This window comes from Prorops nasuta, unplaced genomic scaffold, assembly GCF_024137725.1.
Source record: "Prorops nasuta isolate Cenicafe-Biocafe unplaced genomic scaffold, Cenicafe_Pnas_1.2 PNAS00019, whole genome shotgun sequence".
Taxonomy (NCBI): domain Eukaryota; kingdom Metazoa; phylum Arthropoda; class Insecta; order Hymenoptera; family Bethylidae; genus Prorops; species Prorops nasuta.
The window spans coordinates 4,328,337-4,346,274 of NW_027116816.1; the positions used below are offsets into that span (position 1 = coordinate 4,328,337).

The following is a 17,938-nucleotide window of genomic DNA, read 5'->3' on the forward strand; positions in this document are numbered from 1 at the left end:
CAGAGTTGATCTTTACGTCACTAGATTCTCACGCGCGAATTCATGCTAGAAAAAAAGAAGCGATGTACAAGTATGTCGGATGTGCGAAGCATGTGGCAATAACGGTGATTCATGTTCGTTCCTTGAATCACATATTAATTAAGATATTTACAAGCACACGGTCTAACCGCTTTTTTAAAGTAGAATTTTTATTTCGGACAACGGTACAATAAATGATCTTAAACCGGGTCTAGGAGTCTCTCGAATCTATTTATAATTTGCACGATAATCTGCCACTATCTTGCAGTATACTTTATAAAGAGACCCCAAACAACTGACTGAGCACTTAATAATCAAACCAGACCACGTGCTGTAGCGCGACAATTTTACATGAATTTCTGATGCTACGCGAAGCTGCTCGCAGAGATAAAATAGACAAAGAAAAAAAAAATAACTCCAAGTCTCCCGTGCTCGTAAAGAGCACTGTTTACTGGTAAGTCTATAATAAGTTAACAAGAAAAGCATTAAAATAGACATTGGCGACATCAGCTGAGAAAATTCGAAACGACATTGACCATTCAAGACAAACTTTTCGAATTTCCAACTTGATCCGGCAAATGACCAAACTTATTTTAATAAGAAGTTTTATAATTATAGCTATAATCTTCGTACGCAGGAAAAGGAAAAACAACATTTTGGATAAACAACTGTTCGATACTAATCCACCTTATCCAATACTGATACTGCACAATCTTCAGACTGTTGAGTGCTGCAAAGTAAAAATAAAATTCGACCTTTTTGTAAAATAAATTGTTATTCCATCCTGTTAACTATATGTACTGACACTAAGGTGAAAAGGGAAAAAACTGTCCAAATTGTAATCATGTCTTTATAATTAATACATCGCATAAAAAGTAAAAATAAACCCAATAAGGATCTATTTGTGTGAATCTTGTTAGTAGCTAATGATTAAAATGAATTTCAACTACTCTTATCTTAAGAAAATTTTCGATATATTTTACTTAGGAAAGTACCAGAAATCATAATTTGCTGGGCTCTTAATATTTGGAAAAATATATTTACAAAGATCGATATCAAGTTCTGTATCAAATTTAGGTTGTTTGATAAGAGTTTCATATTTCCTTTAAATCACGTACAGCTGTTTGTTATAATAAGACAATGAAAAATATAAGATCAAGATCCAGAGAATGATCCGGAATCTGAATGAGATATTAGTAGTATTCTACAATTCATTTATAGTAGTTAGTAAATACCAAAATGAAACTTGAAATTTAGATAAAATATTTGCGAGTGATATTTGCCAAGGCATTTGGTAAAATTGTTTAACTTTGAAATGGTTTTTCTCATTTCAGTCATAGTGACCAGCTTAAATTCTTTGAATGCATTTGAAGTTAGACATATATGCACGCAAAAAGCAGTTACTTTCTACTGTAATAAACGTAAAATTAACTACATCCTCTCTGTGCTCCGAGCGTAACTCCAAATGTATCATCCTTTGTATTGTTTGCTTTAACATTACTTTGCGTTGATTGTATTTTGTAAAAACAAAAGCAACGAACACCATATACTGAATTATTTTTTGAACCGTAAGTTCTATCTTTTATAGTTACGAAGGAAGAATAAGCATTTTCGTTTGGAGAATAAAGAGACGGATTCGACTTTGATGTTCGGAAGCTGAATGTTGGAACTCAATGTCAGAGAATATTATACGTACGGTCTTCCTTTCTCTCCTCGCTTGGAGAAGGTCATCCAGTTTAAATACGGAACTGTCGATCCTCGCAGACAGTATCGATAACGAATCGTTAATGTACTTCCTGTGCCGCGCTACCTCATTGCTTGCCTTCCTTTAATAACTTTGGTTACGCCTTTCTAATTTTTTTTAATTTCTAAACAGTTTTTTTAAGTATCATTACTCACGGCCGTTCACAAAAGCACGAATTATAGATCTGAAATATTACAATCACACGTCGTACTGTTTCATGTAGAAAAATATATTTTTTCTTTCTTCTCTTAATTTTTAATAAACTATTATCATGTAAATTAATAATAATTATAATTATTGCAAGCACTTGCATTTAAGATTTAGATTAATATAGACAACGAAAATAGATTTCTATATTTATTTGCTGCTCACAATCTTTTGAGATATCACGCTTAATTAATACAATTATTAATTAAAATGTATAATCAATTAGATTTAAGTTTTGCTAAAATATTCTAGTTAGCAAACAGTGGCGACTGTACATACAGCACTAATATTACTTCTTGCAAGATCGCGTAATAGAAAAAATAGTCTACCTTCATTTCCAAAGAAAATTATATTTTCTTATCTATAAAAATACCATTAATTATGAGCTTCTGTATATGTATAAAGTTTAAGTTGGAAAATTTCAAGTATGGAAATTTTTAATGATAGTCAAATATAAGGTAAAAGACGTATGGTTCCTGCAGCTAAAAATATATTCTTATTTGATTAAGAACTTTTCGTGAGTACTCTATCATTTTTAGAAGCTCATGGATAGTATTTAATCAATGACTGATAATACTGCATCGTCCTATTTAAACAACTATAAATATTATCTTAAGAATTAAATCTCTTAGCTGCGCCATTATTATAAATATTACACTGAAAATTATATGGAAGTCTATGTATACTGCTACTAAATATGAGATATCTTATCACAATCAGCTTCACGTGTTAATCCTCCATTCTTATTTGTGCTCATATTCGTCTTAGACATCATAAAATCAAATTCGATCAAAGGGCAAAAACTCTTTTCAGCACTGAAACAAAATGGAACTGATCAAGTTTCCATTGTAAAAATACTTCTTTTGTTTTCCTGTTTCTTAGTTAACCGTGCGAAAGATACACATTGTGTAGGTATATTCTTGGATAAATTGCAGGCAACTGGCATCCTTCATTACATTGCAATTATAATGCGCGGAATACATTTATGCAAGTTTCTCATAAGATTGTTATCAAAACGAATGAGCGATAAGGAGACAGAATCTTTTCTGCTAGATAATATTCGAGAGGAAATAACTTCCGTTATATAGTTAATCACATGCGTGCGGTTTCTTATGGAAAAAATTATGTAAACAATTTAAGTTAAAATAATGTTATTTATTATTATAAAAATAATATTAACACAGTAACAGAAAAATAAAAAGTAAATGTATATTATACAAGTTTATTTCACACGAGACACATTCTTTTTACAAAAATGTTTAAACATTTAATGGGAAATACAAAGAACATTTGTATTTATATGTACATATGTATGTCTAAATTAAAACATTTGTTGGGCAGAATATGCAATATCTTTTGCCCTTAAATATGTTGATTGAAACTTTTCAGTAAATGCCGAGTTAATAAATTAAATATTTAATAAGCAAAGGTTTATATACATTTCAATATTAAGAGTCCACTATTTATCTTCTTGTTTCAAGTTTTTTTTAATTTGAGATACAGATTAACCTTTTAAATGTTTAAAATTATGACCTAATTTATCCAAAATGAATCACATAATTTCGTTACAGATATCAAATGAATTTTTATCTAAATAAACTGTTTAATAAATTTCCATATCTGCTACAATATGGTAAACTGTTTCTTCCACAGTTTTTAACAATTCACACTTCAGCGAAAAAATTTTCTTAAGATAGGCTGTACATATAATATACAAAATACCGTATAAAGTTACGAGGTATTAAGAAAACTTACAGAGAATACCAGTCTCTTCTTTAAGCAGTCAATGCTACAGGTTCTCTCGTTTCTTCCTTTGGTATTTCTATTTGTAATCATATAATTATTAATATATGATAATTATATTATATTATACTCTGTATTAAAATGTTTATACCTTTCCTTGTTTTGGTTTCTTCATCTAGAATATCCTCTGGCACTTCAGGTAATTCTTCATTTTCTGGAACTTCTGGTAATGACTCTCCAACTTCAGCTTCATATAAAGTGTTAAATTCTGCTTCAACTTCACTTTCATCTTCAGCTGTCAGCTCACCTGATAGAATTTCATCTATCTCTTGCTGTTTTTCTATACCTTCTCTTGTTTCATCCATTACTTTTTCAATATCATCAATAGATAATAATGCCTGTAACTTTTTCAACGCAGTGTTTCCTACTTTTAATCCATCAACTACTTTTATTTCTACTTGTGCAAATTCTATATCATGTGTCATTCGTTCTAGATTTTCAAGTTGACCATCAGTTTTTACCAAGAGTTGTTCTTGGAATCTCTTTTTCCGTAACAGAAGTAATGCTCTCCTGAAAATATTTAACCATAACATAATAAAAATGGTAATTTTTGTTAAATCAATAAAAATATTAAGCTGCATGTGTAGATTATAATTAAATACCAAATAATTTCTTACAAACTTACTCTTTCTTTCCATCTTTGACCAATTTTCTTGCTAATAATCGTTCTTTCTCCAAACTTATTTCAAGCTTCTTCTGATACTGTTTTATTTTATCCCTTGTTTGTTTTAATTGCTTAAAATAAAATTAAGTAGTTTTAAAATATTTTTAAAATTATAGCAATAAGTTTTATACTTACTAATACAGCTTTATCATGTTCAGTTATACGGCTACATGACTTTTTCTTAGAAAATAGTATACCCATGTTGTTACAAATTTACCTAAAAAATGAAGAATTAATTGATATTATAAATATCCACAAATTTGATGTATAACTGATAAAATTAAATTTGTTCTTCTTCACTGCAATACTATGATAAGTTAAAATGGGAAACTAAATTGTTTGAAGTAGTGCAGTTAAAAGGAACAAATCCTTTTAATTGTTACCATCAACAGGGCATAATAATAAATACTTCTGCTTCTTTTAACGATATCAATCTCTGATAACCTTTAAGTTCCTCACTCAATCTATGTGGTTTAATTTTTGGTATAATATTCATTTGATCCTTTCCATTTATAAAATGATTAGACTTTTGATTAGGCCAATAACTTTAAAACTGGTTAAAATTAAACCCAGACAAAGTACTATTAATTAAAATAAAGAGGAAATGATAGACTTAAAGACACTACTCTTTCAACTACTTGTCAACATTTTTGTTAAAGTCAAGTAGAGTCAAGTAGAGTGTTGTAACTTGTAAGTTGAAGGGAGGCTTAGGGAGGATCCTTTTTTAAAAGCTTTAAAAATGAACAAACTTAATTGTTGCGTTTCGCGAATCGCGACTTCGCGTAATTTGTATGGGGATAAAGCAGAAAGTAAGGGAATGATGTCATCTCTTATCTCGCCGCCATTTTATCCCTACCGAAAAGTTAGGACTCTGCCGAGATTTTTGTTATTTGACTATAGTGCTATATTGATTATAGCAAAATTAGCATTTTCTGTTTAATTTATGTATTTAGCCTTTTTGGGCAGGATTGTTAAGAAAAAATAATAACCATGAACAATAACGAAAGCTGTTGAACTAAAATAGCTATTAAAAATGAATGCTTTAAGCTTTTATCAAATCTAATAAGCTATAGTAAGGAGATAGGTGCTTGCCACTATTAGAAAAACGCCCGGCAGAAACTTCACTACTGATCACAAATAGAAATTCAGTAAACAAAACTTAGATTTAAGGATTACACTTGATGTAGGCAATGCAAGAGCAAGGGTTAGAAACAAGCTATAGAGCTTGAGAACGGGAGAAGACAAGAGGTTTTGAGAGAGTTGGATTTGTTTTCTAACGACGGAACCATGTTATTTAACTATAGCACAGAAGCGTTTACTATACCTTTTATGATATGAAATAAAAACAATAGTCAATTAAGTTTTAATGGTTGTTTTTGTACAATTGCCTCATTATTCATTATAAGTATCATTTTTTCTCAACTAATCTCGCTCACTATGTTTAGTTCTTAAATTAAACATAAAATTATAATTTTGCTATAGTCCAAAATTCTATAGTCAAATAACACGACATCTCCTATGTGTGATTGCCATTAGGAAATAACCCTCTATAATCACACATAGAGATTCATAGTTCGTGGACAAGTGAAGGGTATGTCGGTGTCGCCATACTCGCCATATTTGCGACGGTCTTAGCCAGTCGCATTGGTCGTAAAAACTGTAAGTTGGGTTCGCTTCGTTGTATGTTTCACAGTACTTATGCGGTGTTACACGGACCGCGAAGCTCGGATTGATATTTAAAGAAGATTCGGCGAGATCGTACAGAATCTCAAGCGGACTGAAAATTGCGGAGTAAATCGCCTGAGGAAGTTGAGAGGAGAAATTGTGCGAAGGTGGGCGGATCGCGGGGGAGGGGGGTTGAGTTTACGTTTTCTCGCCTTGCCAATAATAGTTCCGACATTATTTTCGACCAAATACGATCGAAGTAACCTGAAAAGTCGTGATCGTCCACTACAACAGCAGCCAAAAAAGATTTCGCCGCCACTCGATCAACAACTGCGCTTTTCTTCAAAAAGCGCGTGAAAAATGAGTTGTCAACGCAATCCTGGCAAAATCTCAGTGCCAGACGATCTGCGGGACATTCTTTTGGAATTCACGATTAGTTACTTGCTGGAACAACCTGGAGATATAATCGATTACGCGGTGGACTTCTTTACACGATTACGAGAAAATCGACAGGTGCGATTAATTCAGGATATTCAGACGTGTTCCTCGACCCCGGACGAATCCGTCGACGAAGGTAAGTAAACCATACTATCGTTCAAACCTACTTATAAACCTCCCATCTTATTTGCTCCAGTTTTCAACCCTTCGCCCGATTGAACAATAATATCTTGGCTCTTCTTATTTCCATTGGATTCAAAGAATTGAGAGCCACATTTTATGCTACCAAATACCCAACTATAACAAATACACATAAATATCACTTTATTAAGAACGCTTCTAAACACTCGACAATAAATTCGTTCGATCGTAAAGTTTAATTATAAATGTACCATTTCAATACACTCCAAATTCAGTGTATTGACTTTTCACACGAAATAACTGAATACCCTTTTTTTTTCATATAAATTTTTATTGAACTATTGTAAACTCTAACATTATGAATAAATGGTGTGTTTAGAACCACTGGCTGCTAAATTCTTTACAAGGAGGAAGAGTGTCTTTGCCGAAACTTATAATCCCGAGGAAGACGAGGAAGAAGATGGAGTCAAGGTAGATACGTATAATATTTTATAGTTTCATCTCAATCTAGTCGAATCATTCGTGCTTGTGTAGATAGGGTTATCAGAGTATCTCTTTTAAAGAGAACCTTTAATTGTGATAATGTTGTTCCTTTATTCCCACAGAACTGTTCCACTGTTGATTTTTCTAAACAAATGATTATTATATCATTATTTTTATCTAATTGCGTTTATCTTAATTAATTTCTTTTTATTCTTTTATTTCTTCCAATTATTCTCTTTTTATAGTCCAGATTTCCCGGTAATCCTATATATAGATGCATTATTCCTGCAATACTCTCCTTCCATTATTCGTCGCTGGTTTCATTTTTGTCAGGGAGGATGAAGAATTTTGCTGACTAACTTTTGGAAACATTTTTTCTGCTCAGCTTATTGCACATAATTTTTCGCTTCATTTTGTTCTTTTCCCTCGAACGTCTGTCGACAGAATTTTGCAGGAATGTCAAATTTAACCTTACGAATAGTCGCATGGCTGGGATTGAACAGGTGAAACGTGAAATGACGTAAAACACGTGAATCCTATAAGTCTGGATTAAAGTAGGCGTGAAAAAAATTAAAGTCTGCCGAATGAGGAGGATAAGGAGAGAAAGAAAGAAATCACAAGCGTGGATGGAGGGAATGGATGAGAATACCAGAGAAGCAGTTATATTAAGTGGAACGGTTCAATTACGTAGTACATTAGATTAAGCGACTAATCTTTGCCGAGTACTCTCTCATTTGGTCAATTATGAAATTAAGTGGAATGTACGAAAGGAGTGAGCTATGAACGAAATGTAATAAACTGTCTAATAATAAATGAGTCGGGTGAAGGTAGATTGGAGAAGGAGGAAGTAGGATGGAGAAGCGAGGAGTATAAAATGGGGTATTGGGAGGAGGTCGAATTAGAAATACCGAACGAGGGGCAAATTGGCAAGCGTGTGTGCGGCTGTACACGTATATATATAGCGATAGACTAAGAAAGAGAAAGATTTTGGTAGACTCTCGGTGAAACCATCGCACTTGGCCTGCTCGAGTGACGAAACGCGATGATTTACTTTGCTCGACGATGCGAGAGATGTACCTTTGTGACGTCAGAGCGCGTGTTCGATAACCTGCCACAAACGTGACTTATCTGTGTGCGTGCATGCGCGCGCGAACTCTTGCACGTGTTGTGTGTGAGCCCGTAGGTTTCCGTGTGTGTGTGTGTGCACTCGTTCGCGCGCAGCTCTATATTTTTGTGTGCGGCCTCCGTTTATATGTACTCACGTGCCTGCCTGCCTGCGCCAGTGAGCAAGCGTATTGGTCGCCACTCTGTCACGTATACGCCTATGTACGTGGCCTCGCATGTGAATGAAAAAGATGCCAGGGACCAAGAGGCTTGAAAAGTCCCGCTCAAAGACACCGATGAACCGTAAGGATGAACCGTCGCCACACCAGCTCTTCCATCACTCCAAATATACTATTATTAAGACACCGGCCCTTTCTACGCTATATACATGCATCCTCTACACAATTTCACAGTTTCTCCCCTTTTCTCTCGCAACGACTCCGATGAATTTTAGAATGAATCATCAACCACGGTTCATCGATCACTCTGTAGTCTATCACTGCATGGACTATTTCTTTTTTTTTTAAGTTTATGAAACTTAATTACTGCATACAACGATGAATTTTAGAGCGAACCATCAGTCGCGATTCATCGATCACTCTTATATAGTATATATATACGTTTGTAAGAGTCTTTCTCTCTTTTTTATTAGCTTTTATGTAACTATTAATTACTAAGGATAATGCTGAATTTTGTAATGAACGATCATCCACGGCTTATCGATCACCCTGTATACCTCTATAGCTCTTTCTCCTTTTTTTTATAAGTTTTTGTTACTATTATTATTATAATAGCCAATAAAGTTCCTGAAAACTTTATTCTTTCTAACTCAAAAATATATACGCGTGAACTCAGGATGAACTTCTAATTACGGTTCATTTAACAGTTTAGGGATATTCTACTATGACCTTTTCTTCTTTTTTAATCGTTTACGTAACTAGTATAATTTTAATAGCTGTAATAATACCTCTTAAATATATCTATGAACTTATAGGATGAACCTTCAACCACGGTTGATTCAGTAGTTCAGAGATATTCCGTTACAACCTTTTCTTTAACTTCTATTCATTTTTATAATTATTAACTATTGACTAGCTATTGCAACTAGTTATACTTCTTCGTTTCATTTTCTCATTCAGAAACACCGCGAAGCTTGATCTATAACATCTGCACTAAATCAACAATGCAGCAACTTCTGCGATGGTGCATTGTTTGTGTATTCTTGTGCCACGTGTAAAAACATACAAGAGCGCGAAAGAAAAGTTTGTGTATGTTGAGTCGGTGTGGATGAAAATTCGCAACTCCCTCTTTCCGACTTTGAAAAAGAGACACGCTCGATTGTTTGGGAATTATTGACTCGCGTTAGTTAGCTGTAATGGAAATGAGGCTGGCTGGAAGGAAGGCTATGCGCAAAGATCGATCAATTTGCCGCAGTTCACCAAAAATCTTTGTTTTCTGTATTGCAGATGGTGCACCCAAAGACCGACGGCCAAAGGCAGAGGCTCAGCGAGAGCGTGAAGAATATTTTACTATTTCGGGCATTGGATGAAGTAAGTTTCCGACAATTTTCTAAGAATCCATCGTTAAAAAACCATGGTTACATCGCCGAAGAATAAAGCTTAATGGAACTAGAAAAGTCTTACAATTTGGTAATTGAATAAAACATTTTTAGGAACAAATGGCCGATGTGCTGGACGCGATGTTTGAGAAAACGGTGGAAGCCGGAGAATTCATTATTCGACAAGGTGATGATGGCGACAACTTTTACGTGATAGAAAGGTAAAGTAGGATGTTCTGCGAAGACGGAATAACAACGAGTAAGATAGTGTAGCGTGACGTAACGTGGCTTGTTTTTATACTGCAGCGGTAGGTACGAGGTGTACGTGAGAGATCCTCAAGGAGTGGAAAATAAAATCCATACGTACGATAACCGTGGTGCTTTTGGAGAGCTTGCTCTTTTGTATAATATGCCTAGAGCAGCTTCCGTTAAGGCTATTACTCCGGGCACGCTTTGGGCCATGGATAGGCAGACCTTCCGACGTATCTTACTTAAATCCGCTTACAGAAAGCGCAAAATGTACGAGAGCCTTATCAATAAGGTCCCGATGCTCAAATCACTCGAGGTAAAAGGATTTAAAAAATAATGCTCACTGGATGAAAATTAGAAATGGATTATTTACTGGTATTTGAAAATGATTGTTTGTCGTTTATAGTCGTACGAGCGTTTGAATCTTGCCGATGCACTGGTACCAAAACAATATGCTGATGGTCAACAAATTATTCAACAGGGAGATTCTGCGGATGGAATGTACTTTGTCGAGGATGGTGTTATCAGGTTTACAATTTTAGGGGAGGATGGTCGAGAAGTGGAGGTGAGATATTCTTAATAATAAGATATCTGTGATTAGAATGTACTTTTTTAATGCACCGACACATTACTGAAGAATGAATTTTTCTTGTCATAGATCAATCGTGTACCCGCGGGTGGCTACTTAGGTGAACTTGCACTCGTCACTCATAAACCTCGTGCGGCTTCCGCCTACGCCGTTGGGGATGTCAAATTAGCCTGTAAGTAGTAAATTTTAGTTGATCGTTCTCCTTCTCAAATACTCGTTAATCCAATTAAATTCGAATCTTCGCAGTTTTGGACGTAGAGGCATTCGAGCGCTTACTCGGACCATGCATGGAGCTGATGAAGCGCAACATCGACGATTACGAGGATCAGCTAGTGAAAATCTTCGGTAGCAAAACCAATATCTCCGACATCCGATGAACTACCTTAGATTAGTCGGAGTACGCGGCTCTGTACGATCGACGTACAATATATACTAGCCTCGTACAGTAGTGTGTAAACTGAGCAGAAAAAACTCGTGTACCACCTACTCTGAATCTCAAAAAATCCGCGTGTCTCAATCTGAAGTCGTCTCAGAGCTGATTGTCGTCGTATGACTGTCCAATTAAGAATTAGACGCGTACATCTAGTATCGAAAAAGCAAAAAAAAGCAAATCTAATAAGAATTGTCTGGTTAAAATATTTACTAAGTTTATACCTGTAGCACAGGTGCGTTAGCGCGGGCGCAGCGCGAGCGCGCATAGGACACGCACACACGTAATGTACACTGAACAAATCCGTAGACTGCTCTGACCTGAACCCCTTGTGTGTGTTTCGTGCTATTACAATGACTCTCTAAGACTGTACTAGACGAAAAGGAAGGGAAAAAAAATAAGTATTACCCAACCCGTTATACACCCCAGGAGCTCCGCCCCAGCGCGCGCTTATTTATATTATCTAATCGACAAAAACAAAGTCTGTTTGTCTCGACACTTTCTCCCTGTTTCGCTGTAATCTCGCTGTAATTGTTATCCGACCTTTATTCCATATCATCTATATAATATATAGACACGTGTATTCCGTGAGAAAGATAAATAAGGACACCTACAATCCATGCGCAATGCCATTGCGTCGAGTGCATGTACTTTGCTACAGCTCTGTGGTTACTTTGGGTTTATACGTTAGTGACAGTGTCAAGCGTGCCATTATATAGGGAAATATGTACCGTGGTACCATTTTTGCTTCTTTATAAAAATATATAATATATATATATATATATATACATTATATTATATACACATACCGCGCAATAAGAATATATTCGCCGTGCGATATATACTTAATGCTTTGTAATTTCGTGGGGTCCAAGCTAGGACACGGGCGGGCACAGAAAGTTTCTAGAGCATTGTATTCAATCAACAGTATGTGATTTGAGATAAAGGGTGTGTGTGTGTGTGTGTTTGTGTGTTTGTGAGAGAAAGAGAGAAAGAGTGCACGAAAGGGAAAAATCAGTTGCGTAGATATGTATTTCATATTTAATGTGCAAGATAATCGATCGCTAGATATATTCTTGTCGTTTATTTCCTTCAAAGAAAAGATGAAATTTGCAAACGCGATTCATTCTGTCATATTCATGAATGCTATTATTGGCTACTAGCTTTAAGCATATATTGTAGATTTTATGCGAGCGTTTGTAACGTTGCGATAGAGACATTAGATGCCTTTTATGCCAAGAAACTTACTTGTCAGTTTTTCTTTTCTTATAAGTAGCCATTATGATGATTCTGCGAAATATTAGTTAATACCATTTTTAGCATTTCACTGAAATTCTAAAGCTTACAATTAATATTAGGAAACATTTGGCCATTGACACAACTTTTTAAAAGCTTCAAAATTTAAGAAAGCTACAGGAAACTATGACAGAAAGATACTCTCTCATTTCCGAATGACGTCATTTTATGGGTATCGCATGTTACAAGCGTTTGGCATTCTAAACTTGATATGATATACATGTGCGTACTTACGGTTAGTAGTGCCCTTTCGTTTCGTATTGTCTTGTGGTGTAACCAACGTGTGTGAAGCGTAACACGCGTAGCTACATAACTGTGTGTGTATGTAACAAGGCTCGTTTCCAGCTGGTCTGATCGGGTATTGATCTAATAATTAAAGAAAGGAAAAAAAATATTTAAAAAATCTATTAAAAAAAAATAAACAAAAACATACAGAGAAAACGTCAATCTGGCAGCGATGCTGCTAATTCTCGAAATGATAAACATAAGTACGTTCACATAGGATTAATTGGGACAAATTTTGATGATTATAATTGTTAATTGATCATTAATGATTATAACTAAAAAATCATATTTATAGGAAATATTAATCTGGTAGCGGTGCTGCTTTAATTGAAAAGAAAATACTTCAAGGAAAGAAGTACGAGCAAGCTTATTCAATGTTGAAAAGATATTCGTACTAAATGAATAATTTTAATTGTTAATCGTATTCGACTGTCGTTATAATTGTTGATTGATCATTGATAATTATAATTATAAGCTGATATTTATAAATCGTTAACCTGACAGAAAGCTCATATTTGGCGGGCTCGAGTAATTATAATTTTTAATTGTAGACAATTATTGCAATTGTTAATTAATCTATTAGTAATTATAATTATATTCAGGAGTGGTTAACGATGAGTTCATATTGAAAAAAAGATAGATAGGTAGTTAGATAGATAAATAGACGTAGAGAGAAAATGATCACAAGGAATTGGCAGGATCCTAAAAACTCCTAAATGAATGCGAGGTGAACGATGTTATATAAATGTTAATTCTTCTTTGTTCTGAAAGTATTGTGAAAGTATTCTGTACGGCCGTGCTCGATTGTACTTAAAATCTAAGGGTCAGAGATCATAGTCTTGGAAAGTCCTGGCTAATGAAATATATACCAAAGCTAAAAAAAGAGATGGAATCCAATGTTTAACGTTCATGTGCTTACCTGAGACTATCTCTCGTTTCAGCCTACCAATATGTTTGTCGCGCAGCATCACTGCCGGTTTAAATAGCGACTATTTCCCTTTAACCTCCCTCGCTTCTGTTATCCCTCTATTTCTTGCTAAAATAAGAATCTCTATTGTCCATTCATTCGATCCACATCTAATATTTTTTAAATTAAAAAATATTTCCCAAAGAAATTTTACCCCTTTACTGTTAGGCAGTAAATGTGTGCGACACCTTTTCCTTAACAATTTTTTTATATTCCAGCTTTGCTCTTTCACGAATTATTTTTTTACATTTCATTTTTATATGGTCTCAACATATTGCATAAATAAGTGAAAACAAATAAATCTTGAAAGTGAAACGGGAATGTAAAAAAGTTTCTAAAAAAACGCTGTTTTATATATGCAACAATAAACAGTAAAGGGTTATATATACGAATTGCTTTTGAAAGAATTTATGCAAACTAGTCTAAAAAAAGATGATCCGAGATAGATAGATAGAAAGATAGAGAGAGAGAGAGAGAGAGAGAGAGAGAGAGAGAGAGAGAGAGAGAGTAGTGGTAAAATTGATAAACCACTTGGTGATTTTGACATTTTTATTTGATCATGTCGAAGAGACCGAAATTGATAATCTTGCTTGTTATTTTATAATAATGTAAGCTTTATCTTGAAGTTTGTTACAAGCTCGACTAATTACTGTGTCAGGACACTCGATGAAATTTCGATATGTAATTCCTTGGAAGTTTTAAGTTGTGCTAATCATGGATTTTGATGACCAGTGGCAGGTTCCCTGGGCAATTAGCGTTAAAACGGCTTGCGCGGTCGTCCAAGAAAAAGCAGACGAAAATTCGCCTCTGGAATATTGTTTTAGTTAACATTTGAATTATGGTCTGCCAATGAAACAGTTAAATATTTCAAGTTGCGTTCACGGATACAGGGTGTAACAATATTCGTACGACGCAATAAAAGAACCAATTTCTGAGATTGTTCTAAGAACAAGCTTCTTTTGTCACTTTAATTTAATTGTATGAAAGCAAAGAAAATATTTTTGATCAGTGTAACTCGGTATACAAACGTTATTAATTTTTGACTTCACATTACTATAGTTTTCTAAATTGCGAGATTAAAAATGACGCGTATGAATGACGAACAATCAGAAGTATACATGGCTAATTATTGATTACTTCTGATTGTTACAGTACTCAATTGTCGATATAATTGAATGCATCATTCTGCAACACATGTAATGATTTAAAAACACCACTAATTGAGAAAAGATGAAGCAAAATGTAAAGTGACAATAGAAGTTTATCCTTGGAATATTCTTATAGTTGCTTTATCGGGGAACTCAAATTTGTTAACATATTCGAGAGGCGAGTGAAGCGACAAAGAGGCATAGTATACTGTAAAAAAAAAACAATTAAACTAAACATTAGCTAGTAAAAAATTACGAGAATCAATATGAATGGATACACATATATAAATATATACATATATAAATGCAGTACATGCATGTATATGTGTATATGTGTAGTATTATAGTATACACCCGATAAATAAATGGAACAGTACAAAAATCTAACTCACGTTCAATTAGATTATTTATTTCTTTTTACAAGAGAGTATTACTTCGTATTGTTATCATTATTATTACTATTCATAATAATATTTGTCAATCATGGTTATGATTAATGGTTATACATTTTTATATTATGATCTTAGTTATTGACTATCGATTGTATTTGTTTTAGTACAATATGATTATAATTATCAATAGTAAATAATTGTAAATGCGAGGGAATTAATCGACATATCGTCCAATTTTAAAACGAGCTTGTGGAATTTAATTGTCCTGTAATACATTTTTTTATCATGAGTGCGACAGTGGTAGAATGCGGAAAGAAGATCGCTGTTAGTGTTGGCTAAGCTACCAGATTATTATATCTTCCCACACATGAACTGTAAATTAACCGAAATCTGTCTTCATACCGGTACTGAAAATTTCAGCAAATAAAGGAATGTCATGGTAAAAAAGAGTTGGCGTACAAGTGGTTTAATGTATGTTTTGTGCACAAGAAATCCTCTATCCAGAAAACCGTATAAACGATCCTTTGTTTCTCCTAAGAAAGACGCAGCTTTGTTCGCGTTGAGAATTTTCTTTTCAAGGACTTGATTAATTTTTATTTTCTTTTACTCTTGTTACAATTATTTATTTAACGCTAAGACAACCTTAGTGGTTAAATGATCAGTTTTAATTGTAAACACACATGTGTACAATATTCATCAGTACCTTTACTATTCAAATGGTTCCTTTCCTAAATATATTTTGTAGTCTTGTACTGTTAGTCAAATGCTTGAAATTTTAAATTAGTATTAATTATTCAATAAAAAAAGAATGTTGAGAATTGAAACTTAGAACATATCTGTCGAGTACATTAAAACTTGAAATTCATTTAATTGAACAACTTCAAAAGGAACCAATAGAAAAAGGAATTAAAATTGTGAGACTTGATAACTTTTGTTTATTCAGATAAATTGACTAAACTGAATGGCGGATGAGGCTTTGAAAAAATACAATGGTGGTTGGCAACGGGTCTTCGTGGAGAAATATATCGCTTAATCCCGCGAGTCCACTGGTCTTGTTCAGAGGAACAATAGACTTTATTTCTAAATCAATCAATTGATTCTGTCATACGATGCCGAGCAGCATTCACACATTCTTTACGTTTAATAAACTATACACAAAGAATGCTGGGGCTAAAAATAAACGCTTAAATTATAGTACAGAGACGGTTCGTGCTGGATCAAGGAACATTGGATTGGATAAATCTTCTTCATTCGGATTTTCCTCGTTCAGACTGTATCCGGGTCGTCGCAATCTACTAGCCACCAAAGGCCTCGCATTCTCGTTCAACAAAGCCTCCAATGGTATTCTGAAATGTACCAGAATTTTTTCCGAATATTAGTTTTTGGAAATATCGAGTTTTATTTAATACACATACGTTGTATGCCATGAGAGATATCGACGACCGGTACGTTAAAGAAATGTACACAAAGTAAAAATTTGCTATTATTCAACGCCAATCCTGAATACCCCTGCATAACACTAGGGGTGACCAGAAGAGGATATTTCTACTTATATATTAAGAAATCAGTTAAATCTCTCATTGATATTTCATTCTATTAATTCTACTATTTAACTCTTCAACTCATCGCTTGCAATTGACTAAAAATTATTGGTACAGGACTAAGCCTTGAATTTAGCGTTATTATCTAATTATTGCAATAAGGGTTGATGCCGAGGACGACAAGGACAACGACTTGATTGCGAGCTGTTTCCCTTGGCATTAGCGTGAAACTGATCGAAGTATACCAACCCTCCGGGGAAATTGCGTAGAAGCGCCATGAGAATTCTGTCACGCCTATCTCTTTTTTCTGGTTCGCGTGCGTCATCGTCTGGGAGGTCCTGGATTTCGGCGTCTTGGTAAATGTCCTGTCGTTTTCCGAAGCCAATCGCGTTAGTTTTACCTTCCGGTTTGAATCCACGAATCATCCTGGGCTTCGTGCGATGTTTCACGAAACGCTGACCACCGCTCTGACCCCGACCGGTCGCTTCGGCCAACTCCAAAACTATCGCGATCACCAGCAGGAGTCCAGATACCAGTAGAAGACGCACTTGCATATTTTCCCCTGTTTTCGATTAGAAATCATCACTGCTTACGTCACAACTTTACTATACAATTTATATATATATATACGTTTCCACAAATTTCTTCACCAAACTTCTAACATAGCTTTTCTTAAATAAACCCTTTCAATTTGTATAATAACCAGATAAAACTTTCTTACGATCCACGAGATTCAAAAATTATATTAAAAATTGTTCTTAACTTAATTTTTACAAAATAATACGTACCGAGCTGTACCTTTATTATTGCAGTTTTTATGGTTTATTTACTTACGGTGTATAAAATTCTTGAGACTAGAAACTTACGATTACTCAATGAAAAGTAGTATACCTGACTATTATGTTCGTTTTCTGTGATTGATGATCTTTGATATATAAGAATTAGAATTTGGTATACAGAATTAATTTTTCTGTGTATCTATAGTAAAAGGTTGCAACGAATCCAAGAATATGAAGAGCGACCTTTATCCGAATTTGTAGTCTTTTACCATTGTGTATGAAAAGACGTACAGTTTTTTTAAATAAGCAAGCAGCGATGACTGAGTCCCGGACGAGATTCGACCTGGTTTTATATGCTGGAGGCAGAACGGCGGCTGGAAATCGCCGACGGAGACGCTGTAGCCGCCGTTGCCGCCGCTTTCAACGGCCACACTCCC

General features: G+C 34.5%; 3 protein-coding genes across 5 annotated transcripts; 1 reads left to right on the plus strand and 2 right to left on the minus strand.

Annotated features, from left to right (window-relative positions):
• Window positions 1–3,177: 3,177 nt before the first annotated feature.
• On the minus strand, window positions 3,178–5,692 carry Vps20 (vacuolar protein sorting 20). Of its 3 annotated transcripts, none has more exons than XM_066738771.1 (5): window positions 4,881–5,692; window positions 4,572–4,653; window positions 4,398–4,507; window positions 3,864–4,282; window positions 3,178–3,791 (listed from the first exon to the last, which is right to left on the minus strand). In XM_066738771.1, the coding sequence occupies exons 2-5, from the start codon at window positions 4,635–4,637 to the stop codon at window positions 3,745–3,747; spliced, it is 642 nt and encodes a 213-aa protein (XP_066594868.1). In that variant the 5' UTR covers window positions 4,638–4,653; window positions 4,881–5,692; the 3' UTR covers window positions 3,178–3,744. The 3 variants fall into 3 exon arrangements, with proteins under 3 accessions (XP_066594868.1, XP_066594867.1, XP_066594866.1); XM_066738770.1 differs by having other exon boundaries at window positions 4,846–5,692; XM_066738769.1 differs by having other exon boundaries at window positions 4,820–5,691.
• A 333-nt stretch (window positions 5,693–6,025) lies between these two features.
• Pka-R2 (cAMP-dependent protein kinase type II regulatory subunit) lies at window positions 6,026–12,612 on the plus strand. The gene is made up of 8 exons (XM_066738900.1): window positions 6,026–6,675; window positions 7,060–7,151; window positions 9,734–9,817; window positions 9,940–10,046; window positions 10,132–10,390; window positions 10,481–10,639; window positions 10,733–10,835; window positions 10,910–12,612. The coding sequence occupies exons 1-8, from the start codon at window positions 6,462–6,464 to the stop codon at window positions 11,038–11,040; spliced, it is 1,149 nt and encodes a 382-aa protein (XP_066594997.1). The 5' UTR covers window positions 6,026–6,461; the 3' UTR covers window positions 11,041–12,612.
• A 2,570-nt stretch (window positions 12,613–15,182) lies between these two features.
• LOC136780503 (allatotropin-like) lies at window positions 15,183–17,839 on the minus strand. Its single transcript, XM_066738901.1, has 3 exons — window positions 17,614–17,839; window positions 16,972–17,284; window positions 15,183–16,527 (listed from the first exon to the last, which is right to left on the minus strand). Exons 2-3 carry the CDS (start codon window positions 17,274–17,276, stop codon window positions 16,371–16,373), a joined length of 462 nt encoding a protein of 153 aa, XP_066594998.1. The 5' UTR covers window positions 17,277–17,284; window positions 17,614–17,839; the 3' UTR covers window positions 15,183–16,370.
• Window positions 17,840–17,938: the final 99 nt, after the last annotated feature.

Bases quoted from the DNA above. Each gene is read 5' to 3' on its own strand.
- LOC136780503 (XM_066738901.1), bottom strand. From the start codon at position 17,276: ATGCAAGTGCGTCTTCTACTGGTATCTGGACTCCTGCTGGTGATCGCG. The intron at 16,528-16,971 runs GTTGGTATACTT...GGTACATTTCAG, and splicing joins CTACGCAATTTCCCCGGAGG to AATACCATTGGAGGCTTTGT.
- Pka-R2 (XM_066738900.1), top strand. From the start codon at position 6,462: ATGAGTTGTCAACGCAATCCTGGCAAAATCTCAGTGCCAGACGATCTG. The intron at 7,152-9,733 runs GTAGATACGTAT...TCTGTATTGCAG, and splicing joins AGGAAGAAGATGGAGTCAAG to ATGGTGCACCCAAAGACCGA. The intron at 9,818-9,939 runs GTAAGTTTCCGA...AAACATTTTTAG, and splicing joins TATTTCGGGCATTGGATGAA to GAACAAATGGCCGATGTGCT.
- Vps20 (XM_066738771.1), bottom strand. From the start codon at position 4,637: ATGGGTATACTATTTTCTAAGAAAAAGTCATGTAGCCGTATAACTGAA. The intron at 4,508-4,571 runs GTAAGTATAAAA...TTTTATTTTAAG, and splicing joins AACATGATAAAGCTGTATTA to CAATTAAAACAAACAAGGGA. The intron at 4,283-4,397 runs GTAAGTTTGTAA...AAATATTTTCAG, and splicing joins GTCAAAGATGGAAAGAAAGA to GAGAGCATTACTTCTGTTAC.